The 12,475-nt window shown below is 35.8% G+C and overlaps 3 protein-coding genes across 4 annotated transcripts; all 3 read left to right on the forward strand.

The window, feature by feature from the left end:
- Positions 1–427: 427 nt before the first annotated feature.
- LOC114170711 lies at positions 428–3,568 on the forward strand. Its single transcript, XM_028056251.1, has 7 exons — positions 428–638; positions 849–1,422; positions 1,514–1,753; positions 1,870–2,313; positions 2,427–2,767; positions 2,852–3,115; positions 3,221–3,568. The coding sequence occupies exons 1-7, from the start codon at positions 525–527 to the stop codon at positions 3,299–3,301; spliced, it is 2,058 nt and encodes a 685-aa protein (XP_027912052.1). The 5' UTR covers positions 428–524; the 3' UTR covers positions 3,302–3,568.
- A 1,235-nt stretch (positions 3,569–4,803) lies between these two features.
- LOC114170104 (serine/threonine-protein phosphatase 4 regulatory subunit 2) lies at positions 4,804–9,064 on the forward strand. 2 transcript variants are annotated; one of them, XM_028055589.1, is made up of 8 exons: positions 4,804–4,974; positions 5,072–5,163; positions 5,234–5,317; positions 6,749–6,797; positions 7,023–7,119; positions 7,993–8,045; positions 8,154–8,216; positions 8,401–9,064. In XM_028055589.1, the coding sequence occupies exons 2-8, from the start codon at positions 5,081–5,083 to the stop codon at positions 8,665–8,667; spliced, it is 696 nt and encodes a 231-aa protein (XP_027911390.1). In that variant the 5' UTR covers positions 4,804–4,974; positions 5,072–5,080; the 3' UTR covers positions 8,668–9,064. The 2 variants fall into 2 exon arrangements, with proteins under 2 accessions (XP_027911390.1, XP_027911391.1); XM_028055590.1 differs by having other exon boundaries at positions 5,237–5,317.
- Positions 9,065–9,348: 284 nt separating this feature from the next.
- On the forward strand, positions 9,349–12,232 carry LOC114170103. The gene is made up of 2 exons (XM_028055587.1): positions 9,349–9,975; positions 10,377–12,232. The coding sequence occupies exons 1-2, from the start codon at positions 9,828–9,830 to the stop codon at positions 11,960–11,962; spliced, it is 1,734 nt and encodes a 577-aa protein (XP_027911388.1). The 5' UTR covers positions 9,349–9,827; the 3' UTR covers positions 11,963–12,232.
- The last annotated feature ends 243 nt before the right edge of the window (positions 12,233–12,475 follow it).

The raw sequence follows: 12,475 nt of genomic DNA on the forward strand, positions 1-12,475 counted from the left end.
AAATTCATTTAACATCAATGAAGTTTTGTATAATTATGTTTATTAATTATTGTTCAGCAGAGTCCTTAAGAAAACTGATTACCATATCTTATAATAAAATACCTAAAATACACATTGTTTTATCTATATTAGGAAACGAGAAAAAATATATTAAATGTCTGTAGGCAAATATTTATTGATGATTAATCTAAAATAAATATATAAAGTAAATCGCATTGTTATTCGTGGAAGGTTACAACAGGTTGCTGATTCGGTTCTGTGAATATATTAGGTCAAAGGGAATGGATACCAACTCAACAATTTAACACTTGGCCCAGGCCCAAAAATTCAAATTTGAAAAGTTCGCTCTAATAACGGTCATATTGTCTAACGTCACGCCGATAAACCCTTGCACTTGAACGTATAAATACCCCCACTCATTCCAAGTCTCCTCACTCGCTCATAGTGTCTGTCTCTCCCACTCTCCATCGCCTTATCTTCAACAACCCAAAACACCTTGTTTTGTTTTGTTCCTTCTCTCATCAATGGATTTCCACTCTCTTTCAAGGAAGCAGCTACAAGCACTCTGCAAGAAGAATAAGATTCCAGCTAACATCACCAATGTTGCCATGGCTGACGCTCTCGCTGCTCTCGATCAAGTAAACGTTTCACTCTTTCGTTATTCCAATTTTGTTTTCATTTTAGTTTTTTCAATCACTGCGCCAATGTGTATAGAAAGTGCGTATTGTTGTAACATGTAACTGTTCCATTCATTTTCCGATCCTTATGATTCAGAGAGACCGAGGTTTTTGTTTGAGTTGGTGTGCTAGATTTAGGGTTTCATTTTCGTTTAATTGATTGATTTTCAGGTTGAAGGATTGGATGAGATTTTGAATTCAAGCGAGGTTGATGTTGGAACCCCGAATGTTAATCTGCGTACGGCTGGTAAGGCCTCGACTCAAAGGAAAGCAGCTAGAGCAGAAGTTGAAGGTTCAACGGTGAAGGTTCCGGCCTCTGCAAGGCGTGGGGCTAGAGCTGGAATTGCATCAGGAGTAGCGGAGCAAGAGAACAAAGACGACAATGTTCCACCAGTCACTCCTGCTGCTGGTAGGAGAAGGGCTACTGCAGTTTCTACTCGTAAGAAGAAAGAAGTTGAGATTGTAGAAGAAGATGGTGATAAGAATGATGCGCCTAAAACAGTTGGTCGGAGAAGAGCTACTAGTCGTTCGGTTTGCCCCACCAAGAATGAGACACCTGGGGGTGCTTCAGTGCAGAGAACATATAGCACGAGGAGGTCGGTTAGATTGTTGGAGAATGGATTGTCTAAGATGAGTTTGGTTGACACTGAAGACACTGGATTTGTCAAGGATGATGAGGATAATGTTTCTCAAGAACTGAGTAATGTCTCGGAGCAAGTGGAAGACTCGTGTAATACTGAAAAAGGTACGTTGGATCTGTCCTTTTCTGGTAATTTGTATTGTTTTTAACGTTGTTTTGTTTTTAATAAACTAACTTGTGAGAGTGATTGATGCAGGATCTAGTTTGCAGATGGACTCGACTGTGGTTTCCGAAGATACTCTGGAGTCCGAGGTGTGCTCTTCAGAGCAAAACACTGGATATGAATGCCAATCACATGAGTCTGCTTCAGATGTGAAATTAGTTTCTGTGACAGAAATTGATAAGGTGGTTGGACCACATGGTTCGGATGAAGGTGAACTGGAGAAAATCAACAACTTGGAGTTGGGAGCTGAACCAAATGCATCAGATGAAGCAGGTTTGTTTTTTCTTCTTCACAGTTGTCTATTATTGAACATAGTTCTTCTACCTTGTTGATTGCGTGCGTCACTGCATCAGGAAGTGTTTGGATAATGATATTTGATCCCATTTCAGGGTCTGACCCGTTACTTGATCTGGAGGAAACTTGTGATTCCTCGGACCTAGAAACTGAAAATAAGGAAAGCGTTGTAGCCTGCCTAGAAAGTTTTCCCGTCGAGGCATCCGCAGATGCTATCACGGAGGTTACTGGCCAAGAAATTGCTGATATGGTACCTGATAAAGTTTCGGTGGATGTTACTGATCAAGGTGTTGCTGGCTCGCTTTCTATGATAACTGATTGCAAGATTTATGATCAAGTCAGCAATGAGTGTGGTGAGAAAGTCAGCAATGATGAAGATGTCAACAATGGCGCTTTGCTTAGCCAAAAGGAACAAGTTGGGGTCATGGATGAAAAAATCAGCCATGAGGGTGATGATAAAGAAGATAAGAACAATGAGCCAGAAGTGGAGGATGAATCAGATTATTCAAGTTTACTGGAAGGAAGTTCTGATGATCAAGGTTTGTTTATGCTCTTTGTAGCAATTGTTAATTAGGTGGTTAGTACTTGTACATTGATATAGCGTTCTTCAGCATGGGCATTTAAGTCTTAATCTTTATTGATCGGTTAGCAGGTTCCGCAATGGGCGTAAATGAAACCATTGAGTACAGCACTGGCGACGTTAACCAGGATGTGAAGGATGAAACTGAACATATGAATGTGGCCTGTGGCGACATGACAGATGAAGATTACCAGCATCTTCTTACTGTTGATGACAAAGATTCCAAGGAAAGTGACTCGATGATTGGTTCTGAAGGGGTTCCTGATCTCGATTCAATTTCTAGTTCTGCCGGTGAGCTCCAAGAGGAAGAATTGAAAGAAGTTAAACCAGAGCAGACCGAAGCAGGGACACATAGCGCTCCTGATGTTACTGAGGCACAAGCTGAAGAATCCGAGGAACCTGTAACAGGACAGGTATTTATGTTGGAAGTTGATAATGTATTTTCTGGTAATCTGGGTGGAACGTGTAGTCCTCAAATCTCTCTTGTTCATGAACAGGTTTCAGTTGAATCTGCTTCGGGTCCCATTGATGGCGAGGTAGTTTCCGAAGATGTTTCTGCCATCCCAGACCAAGATACCGTCACAGTTTCTTCAGAAAATGTGTCCTCTGATGTTCCGGTTCAATCAGTTGTTTCTGATCGGTTGAAGGTAAATCGGACATCTGATGATTTGAATAAAATGACCATGGGGGAACTCAAGAGAATGCTGAGGAATTTAAATTTAGGTGGTGAAAAATCAAACTACAACAAGACTACTGATAAGGTTAGACTGATCCCTATTTCGCCATCTAATTATATTTGATTACTTAGTGTGCTCGCTGTTTATGGGAGATTTCTAAGTAACATTCTTTAATCTTAACACGCGCAGGAAGGGGATAAGAAAAGAACTGCACTGCAGGAACTGCCTCAGAATCAGATGACAAGTGGGGAAGCTCAGATCGATGACTGAATTATGATAGATTTGAAATTTTGCACTCTCCAAATAAATCTTTCGGATGTTACAGCATAGGACCAAACCTTTGGTTTGGTGTTCTGTAGCTGTTCTTAGTAACTTTGCAGATTTTTCTTGTAATTTTTCTGGTTGCAAGAACTCTTTGTTCTGGAATTTTATTTTCAATGCACCAATAGTGCCTTTTTAGTATATCCTAATCATATCCCAAGTGCATTTTTACTGAGGTGATAGTTACTATCATTTTTTTTTATCGAATTTTGAAAGCAAATTGTTATTTATTAGCATATTTTTTTTACTGAGGTGACGCATACAATATTAAAACTATCGTTCCATCTTAATTCATATTACTGGTTGGCCCTTGGATGGTGAAAGAGGGAAAAAAGTAGAAGGGCAAAAATATACATGGCGTAAATACATATTTTATGCTTTTGGTACGAAAATTCACAGGATAGGATTTTAACAATTCCTTAAATGTTCGTAATTAATTAGGATTTTCTCAATGATAGAAAATAATATATATTTATTTATATTTATATTATCTTTATTTTCTTAAGGCATAGCTAGTTTACTCTCTAATGTTATATAGTAATCATAAAATAGTATTTAATTGAATGTTAAAATATATTTTATATATTTTATTAATAAAACTGTTCCAAAAATATAATGAAAAGTAATAATGTAAGGTTTTGTCTACATTTATGAATTAAATTTAAAATATTTTACATCTGAAACGATAAAATTAAAAAATATATTTGAAAGTCAAATTCATTTATTTTAAATTGAAAATGTATTTGATAAGCATGAAATATTAGTAATTTTTTATCACACCCGTGTCTGCTTTTCGGTCTGCCCAAAATATTTTAGTTTTTTGGACAATAATGACAATTAGAGTTGCTAATTTTTTAGGATTATTGTTAAATTGAAAGTGAATTTTATAAGTAGGGATTAAGTGACGTTATTTTATTTTATTATAACCTCTGGTGTATTTGGTAGAAAAAGAACATAAATAAAAGAAAAAAAGCGAAATATATAATAATATGAAGAAAGTATGAATGTGTTGAATATAATTTTTTGGTTTTGGGGGAAAATAAAAGAAAACAAAAGATAGATGTGTAATTTTTAAAAAATTATTTAATTTAAAGTGAGTATTAAAATATTGATGTGTAAGTTCTCTGTAAAAAAGTGTGCAAGTATTGTATCCTTTTCCTGGACTTTGATTGTAATATTTTAAAATATATCAAAATTTTTAATTTTTTAATATATTACAAATATAAGTGAATGTTTTAAAATATATTAAATTTTTTCAATATTTCTATTTTAAGAAAAACGATAAAGAGAATATGGAATAGGGAGAAAAATAATACTTTAGGAATATAAAAACAAAAACCAGCAGAGAATATGAGAGAAGAGGGGTAATTTAGGAAAATGAAGAAAACAAGAGAGAGAGAGAGTGATGAGAAGAAACAAGGATGTGTGAATAAATGCGTTGAGCCCAGGAGGAAGAGAGTCCATTGGACCAATACAAATGAGCTGAGCCCAACGAACGCACACACACCTCGACGCAGTTCCTCCGCTGACGGCGACGGAGGCTGCTAACTACAACAATCTCCTGAAACCTCTCATCACCACGCAGCTTCACTTTCTCCAATTTAGTCCAACTAATATTATAGGTATGTATCTTTATCTTCCACCGTATCCAATTCCAGTGCACTGCCACCGTTTCAATTTTCGGAGAGGTTGTTGTTAATTTTCGCGATTTTTTTCTAGTTTCATTTCATGGAGACGCAACCGCATGAGATTTTACTGCAGCCACCGGTTTCTTCAAATGAAGTCCACAATGATGGCGCGTCGAATCACAGGTGATTGCAATTTTGCTCTCTCGTGTTTGCGAAATCACTGCTATACCTAATTCGACGATTTTTGGTTCAGTAGAGACGCTGAGCAAAAACAAGATGTTTCGAGAGAAGAAGTTTTGCAGACTTTGCAAGTTATTGCATCTACTGGGAAGTTCTGGTATGAATTATTGGAGTACCGACTTATGTTCTCTGGCAAATTGTTCATAATATATGATAGATAGGGGCGGTGTTTGTGTATGTTTTTTTTTTTTTTTCCCTTGAACTAGTTATTCACATTATAGAGTTAATCCTACTTTCTTGGGACTTGGTAGTGTATTATTTGGGCACACTTCAGGAAGCACGTGTAAGTATATAGTCATGTTGAGTTTGGAAATAGGGTAGAAGCTACAAACTGTAGGTTCTGTTCAGATGCGTGAGATATGATGTAGCACTACCGAACATGGTACTAGATAATATACAGGACATGATATGTCTTTGGTTGTGATTTTAGTCAAAGACAACGGTTTGTGCTTGGTACTTTGAGTTTTAACTCGAAACACTTTTAAAGGTGCCCTGAAAGAGAATGGAAGAAGGCAGCAGTGAATTGTTTTGCGTTATGTTTTTGTTTAAATTATTACTTAGGTGTGTATCTTTTTTTTGGTTCCTTAGACTGCACGTGTGCACCTTGCTTTTGTATGAAAAACAATCTAGCCTGTCACTAGTCCGTGAGAATAAGTTATTTCTAGGTTCAAATATCCTTACGGCTCTTTGGTTTTAAAGAAGTGTCTGCTTAATCCCAACTGTTTGCAATTTCAAATATACTATCCTTTTGGCATTTAATATCTATGTAGTGCCACTGCGAATTGCAAATGGAAATGGATGATGTTTAACTGAGGCGGCCTAGTTTTCAATAATGCGAGGCTGTTATTTGATGGTCGGCACAAACTCAGCCTCGTTCATTGAGTGGTCTTTTGATAGTGGATTTAGTTTGATCAGTTGAAAAACATGAGGCACAGTATTATTGCTAATGGCATCAAGTGAATTAAATTAAATCTTTTGCAAATCAATTGGAGCAAGAATTGTATATAAGCGGGGGTACTAATTTACTACTTTTCTACATTTTCATTTATTATTAACAATGTAATTACAATGTGTTGCGATGTTTGAAACAATGATTAAGTATGGTTCAGTTACCTCTTTTGGTTGCTTTGGTGGGCTTAGATTGTGCCCAGCAAATGCAGAAGTATTTAGTTGTGCTGAATCACAGCACTATTGTGTGTTCATAAGCTCAGCCTGTGACAGGGTGTTGGAATTGTTGTGACATGTTTTAATGTATATTTGTTAAGTTCAGTCTTTAGTATTATCCTCTTAATTGCTTCATATGTTGCTCAAGAATCATTGTGTACTTTATACTGTATGACTTTTAGGCAATCTTGATATTTGAGCATTCATACATGCTATCATAATTTTCTGTTGAATTTAACGCTTCTCAGGATCTGTAGCATGCATGGCTATCTGGGATTAATTACCATGGCTAAACTTAATGATAGTTGACTTGGACATGGATCTGTATTTAAAAGGCTAATGTGATGGAATTTTTGAATAACAGGCATCACTGGGATAAGTTGAAGATCATGCTATCCTTTCAGCTGAAGCAGGTATGGGGAGGTATGCTAGCATATGCATTTTTATCTATATTTTGTTGATTCTTAGAGGTATGGACGTAAGGTTTTTTTTTTTTTTATTATTTATCTTTTTGTCTCAGTTCACGCAACTCCTAAATTTATTATTCATACATCATAGTTTTTTTTTTTTTACAGCATATATTGTATTTTTCACGCTGATATTTTGTCTTTCTCTACGTGTTTGAATTTGTTATACAGGTACTGTCAGAATACCCTGAGGCAAAATTGACTAGTGAGCAGCAGTATGCGTCGTTGGGAGAATCCTACATTGAGTTGGTTCATAAACTAGACGAAGGTATCCCATCTAAAGTCCAAACCATTCATTGAACCAGGAATGTTACTATTTTGTTCAGTATCATTAACTATGTGGATCTAATTTCGCTATATCTATATTAGAAATCATTACATTGGTGAATTTCCATTAAGATCTGAAAATCTTTCTTAAACATTAAAACTGCTTTTGACAATAAGAAATAAAATTGTTGACAATGTTTGATAGTGGAACGCATTCTAATTCTGTTGAACTCCGCAGCAATGGTTTACACTGGCGTAGTTACAAGTGTGTGGTGTGCGTACAGTATATTTCTGCGTGTGTAGTTATGGTTATCTACACAGATAAGTTACAAGCTATTTATGGTAATGTTTTTCTTTCCTCGTATAGAATATTTAGTGTTGACAGACAATGGCAATTATTTGGAATCACGTGAAGTTCTTTAGTAATTTTGACTGCCATTTTGTCTGCATGTCTATTTGGGGATTAATTCCCTTCTAAAGAACCCGAAAGATTTTAGAAGAGTACCCCTTGAGATTAGTTCCATTGAGCATTAGGTTGATATTATGTGGTTTAATCCCCTTTGATCTATTATTCGATGTCATAATGATATTGTCTCCAAAAGGGATGGCCATTTAGCTGCTAGAGCAATCCTTTTGGAGAGCTAGTTTCATAGACTCAACCCAGCCAAATTCAATTTTAAGCCTGCAACAAATCTTGAATAGTTAATAACAATATCATCTCTTTTCAATTCATATTTTGATATCATATTGTTGCTTAGATTCTTTGAATGTTTAAGCTGTTATTTACTCGCCGTATTGAACTTATTGTCGATATTATTTGGTGTGTAAAAGTTCCACTAAAATATTTTGATATGCTTTTATTTATGAATTCCAGCTCTTACTTGTTTCATTGAAGGTCCTCCATTTACATTGCAAAGGCTTTGTGAGGTAAATCCGGCTTTCTTCTGTGCATTATATTGGGCATTATTACTATCATGTTTAACATGCTAGCATCGGATTATCTAATGTTACCTTGTATGATATTACATTAAACAGATCCTATTGGATGCAAAAAGCATTTACCCAAATCTTTCTAAGCTTGCTTTAGCTCTTGAAAAGGTATGCTATACAATTTGGCCATGTGCACTGCGGTTCAATTTTTATATTTTTAGAATTATCGTTTACTTCAAAAATGGATAATCGTTCATTTTTATGATTGCTACTTAAGTTACAGATATTTTATGATTGCCAATAACAAAGAACAATTTACTTGACTTCTGTCTGTCTGGTGTTTTCTCTGTAGAACTTATTAGTTACATCTACATTGACAATCTGCACTGATCCATACCCGCAAGCAACAGAAAAAGTTCCGGTAGACCAAGAGAAAGCAAATGAAAAGCAGAATCAGCAATCTGATACAGTACAGAATGGCGTTGAGCCTCAGGTGCCTGACAAAGATGAAGTAATGACCGAGGCTGATGTGGGGGATGATATGACCATTGACATGGAAACTTTTGAAGGAGATAAGTCATCAGAAACCAATTCTGAACCTAATGCTAATAATCTATAAGCTTCGTGGTTAGTGTTAGTGTGCATCTTTAAACCCCTAAACTCTGATGAGCAGAAAGACTTGGACGCTTTCACTTTCAGTGAGCTCCAAATGCTATGAGGACAACGTGGACCTTGGCCATTTTTGGTAAAAGTTGGAGCTAGACATTCTTAGCATTTAAAAACAGAACAAAGTTTCTATATTGTGTCTTTGGATGCAATGCTTGTATTGGTGGAATGAAGGTGAATATCTCACTGTAGATCTGCTTTTAATATGTTCTCCCAAGTTAAATTCACAAACTTGTTCATGAACTTTGGCATCCATGACTTTGTAGTAGCTGCCACGCCTATTATTGAGTGTTTTTTTAACAATGATGGCATCATTAATGCATGTACTGGCAACATCTTGGGCCATCAAATGTGTTTCACTCTGGTTCTTGTGGTCACCCAAGAAAGAAAAGGCCAATGAACAATCTCTCAAAATTTTAATATGTTAAAATAGTAACCAAGAGGTTTTCATGGGAGTTTAAACATGCAACTTATTTAGGAAGTACGTGATTTTTAGACCGACCAAGAGGTTGTCTTGAAAGTTGAAGCTCAAATAAAAATTGATTATTATTTTTTTTTATGATAGGTGCTCCCATATAGAAAAAGAAAAAAGGTTGTTTGAATCCAAAAATAGTAATTTGATAACTCACTATAGGGATAGGGATAAAATGTTAGTAAAAAAATGAATTTTTATTTGTAAAAAAAAAAATAAAGATTGAAAGATAATGAAAGATTGACTAAGATTACAACGAGCTTATTGAGAAAAAAAAAAATAAATTACAAAAGTAAAAGGTAGTACACTATGTTTTATCGTTTAAACTATTTAAAATATATAATAACACAACCAATTCATAAAAGAATCCCCTTTCGTTTCGGGAATATGGGAATGCATTTTCCTATCACTACGAAAAAATATCCACCCAATGAGACGGTAATTCTGTTTTATTCCTTCCTTTGTATACATGAGCAAATTGCTGTCAAAAGATAAGTTAAAAACGAAATGATTCTTGTTTCATTGAAAATGAAATCTGTATCTCAAAATCGATTTTTTTTTTTGTTATTTTCAATATTGATGACGCATGCAGAGTGAATGTAAAATGCGTTAGTTAATTTGGAATAAGGGGTGTTGGTAACATGCAAGAACTTAGAAAGGATTCTGCACCTGCGATTAATGGAGAAATGGGTGGCTCCAAGTTTTTTCGTTGGAATACAAATGCAATGACTCTAACATTTCCCCCTCAAACCTTTTCTCTTCCGTCTCCAATCCCTCAATGGCCTCAAGGTATCAATTTATCATATAAGGTTTTTCCTATTTGAATATGCTTTATTGTTTGAATTTTTGAGGGCTACTATGCATTTCTTTTAATCCTTTATGCAAACAATTCCGTTTGGTGTTTCTGAATTATCATTTTATGTACCTTTTCCCATGGCATGTTTGATGAGACTTGATGTTGGTACAATTTCAGTGAATTAACACCTTCATGATAGCATAATTTACATATTATAATTCATCAAATCCAAATTCTTTCAGGAATTTATCTTTGGGGATGGTTTGCACTGAGTTTATGCTTGAAAGTAACAATTTTACCGAAACATTGCAGTCTCAATGACACATAACATTTTGAGAAAAGAACATTAACTTACCTCTGCTGAACAATTTTATCTGTGTATTTTTCATTACAGGACAAGGTTTTGCTTCTGGTGTTATAAATCTTGGTGAAATACAAGTTTCCCAGGTGACTAGGTTTGCGATTATTTGGAGTAGCAGTGCTACGACAGACACTAAAAATGCTGTGACATTCTATAGGCCTGTAGGAGTACCTGATAGGTTTCATATTCTTGGTCACTATTGTCAATCCGATGAAAAGCCTTTAAGGGGTTTTGTACTTGTTGCAAAGGGAGTTAAAATTGCTGATATTCATAATCAAGATAAGTTACCTCCGATGAAATTTCCCCTTGATTTTAGTTTGGTTTGGGGTGAAAATCGAAGAAGTTTGGAAACTTTAGGTGTATACTTTTGGGTACCTGAACCTCCTGAAGGCTACAAAGCCCTTGGATGTTTGGTTACTACCAAACCTGTGAAGCCTTTTTTGGATGAAATGTGCTGTGTTCGTTCTGATCTCACCCATGAATGTGAACCTTATCGCCAAATACTCACTGCTGGCTCAAAAATTCCGGAGTTTTCATTTCAGGTATGGAGTTTGAGACCTCGAGATCGTGGCATACTAGGGAAAGGAGTTTCTGTTGGGACTTTTTTCTGCAGCAATGGGTGGTCCACCATGAGAGAAGATGTAACTGTAGTATGCTTGAAGAATTTGAATCCTGAAATGCAAGCAATGCCAAATTTGCAACAAATACATGCACTTATTAAGCATTATGGCCCTACTCTTTTCTTTCATCCTCATGAAACTTACTTGCCATCTTCTGTGGAATGGTTTTTCAACAATGGAGCACTTTTGTACACAAAGGGTGTATCTGCAGGAGAGAAAATTGATGCAAATGGATCAAATCTACCAGGTGGGGGAACAAATGATGGCCAATATTGGATAGATTTGCCAAGAGATGATAAAAGAGAGCTTGTGAAACGTGGGGACTTGAAAAGTGCAAAGCTTTATGTTCATGTGAAGCCTGTTTTTGGAGGAACTTTCACTGACATTGCAATGTGGGTGTTTTGCCCTTTCAATGGACCAGCCACTCTGAAAATTGGAATCAAGGATATTCCTTTGAGCAAGATTGGAGAACATGTTGGTGATTGGGAGCATTTCACACTTCGCATAAGCAACTTCAGTGGAGAACTCTACAGTATATACTTCTCACAGCACAGTGGTGGTGAATGGGTGGATGCATGTGACTTGGAATATGTTGAAGGTAATAAAGCTATTGTTTACTCATCAAAAAGTGGACATGCAAGTTACCCTCATGCTGGAACCTGCATCCAAGGTTCTGCAAAACTTGGAATTGGTATTAGGAATGATGCTGCTCGCAGTAATCTGTATGTGGATTCTAGTATTCACTATGAGCTTGTTGCAGCTGAGTATCTTGAAAATGAGATCACTGAGCCTCAATGGTTGCAATTTATGAGAGAATGGGGCCCCAAAATTGTTTATGATTCAAAAACTGAGCTGGATAAGGTAATCAATGCTCTTCCTCGCTTGCTCAAATATTCTGTGAAGGGCTTATTTAACAAGTTCCCAGTGGAGCTTTATGGTGAGGAAGGTCCCACTGGGCCAAAAGAGAAAAATAATTGGTTACAGGATGAAAGATGGTGATTCTGTGGTGTTCAAATCACAGTTTGGTGAGTAAAAATTTTGGAGTGTTTTTGTTGCAATTGAATTTGAATGTACATATAGATAGATTCATAGATAGATAGAATTATGCAGTAAGTTTTAGGTTTGGGAGGTGCTTTGTCTCTTGCATGTTTGGCTAATGATTTTTGCATCACTTGTAATAATATATGCATAAATTTCGCAGTTGGATTGATTTCCTCTCAGTTATTCTGCAATATCTTTATTGTTGTACAATGCTTCTTCCGTAACAAAGAATCATGTTCATGCAAATCTTGCAGAAATATAATACTCTGTTTTTCTGCTTTGTGTAACTTTCATTTGGATACAACTTTAGAACTTAAATTGCGGGTTTTTTTTTTTGCCATCATTTTCATTCGACCTTTGTTTTTTTCAACATTTGCTAACTCCCAAAATGCTTATCAGATCTTGGCTATTTTTTTTTTCTTTTTATTTGCTGTACTATTTCATCAAAGCATCTTATTTTATTATTTTCGC

This window comes from Vigna unguiculata, chromosome 11 (assembly GCF_004118075.2).
Source record: "Vigna unguiculata cultivar IT97K-499-35 chromosome 11, ASM411807v1, whole genome shotgun sequence".
NCBI lineage: Eukaryota > Viridiplantae > Streptophyta > Magnoliopsida > Fabales > Fabaceae > Vigna > Vigna unguiculata.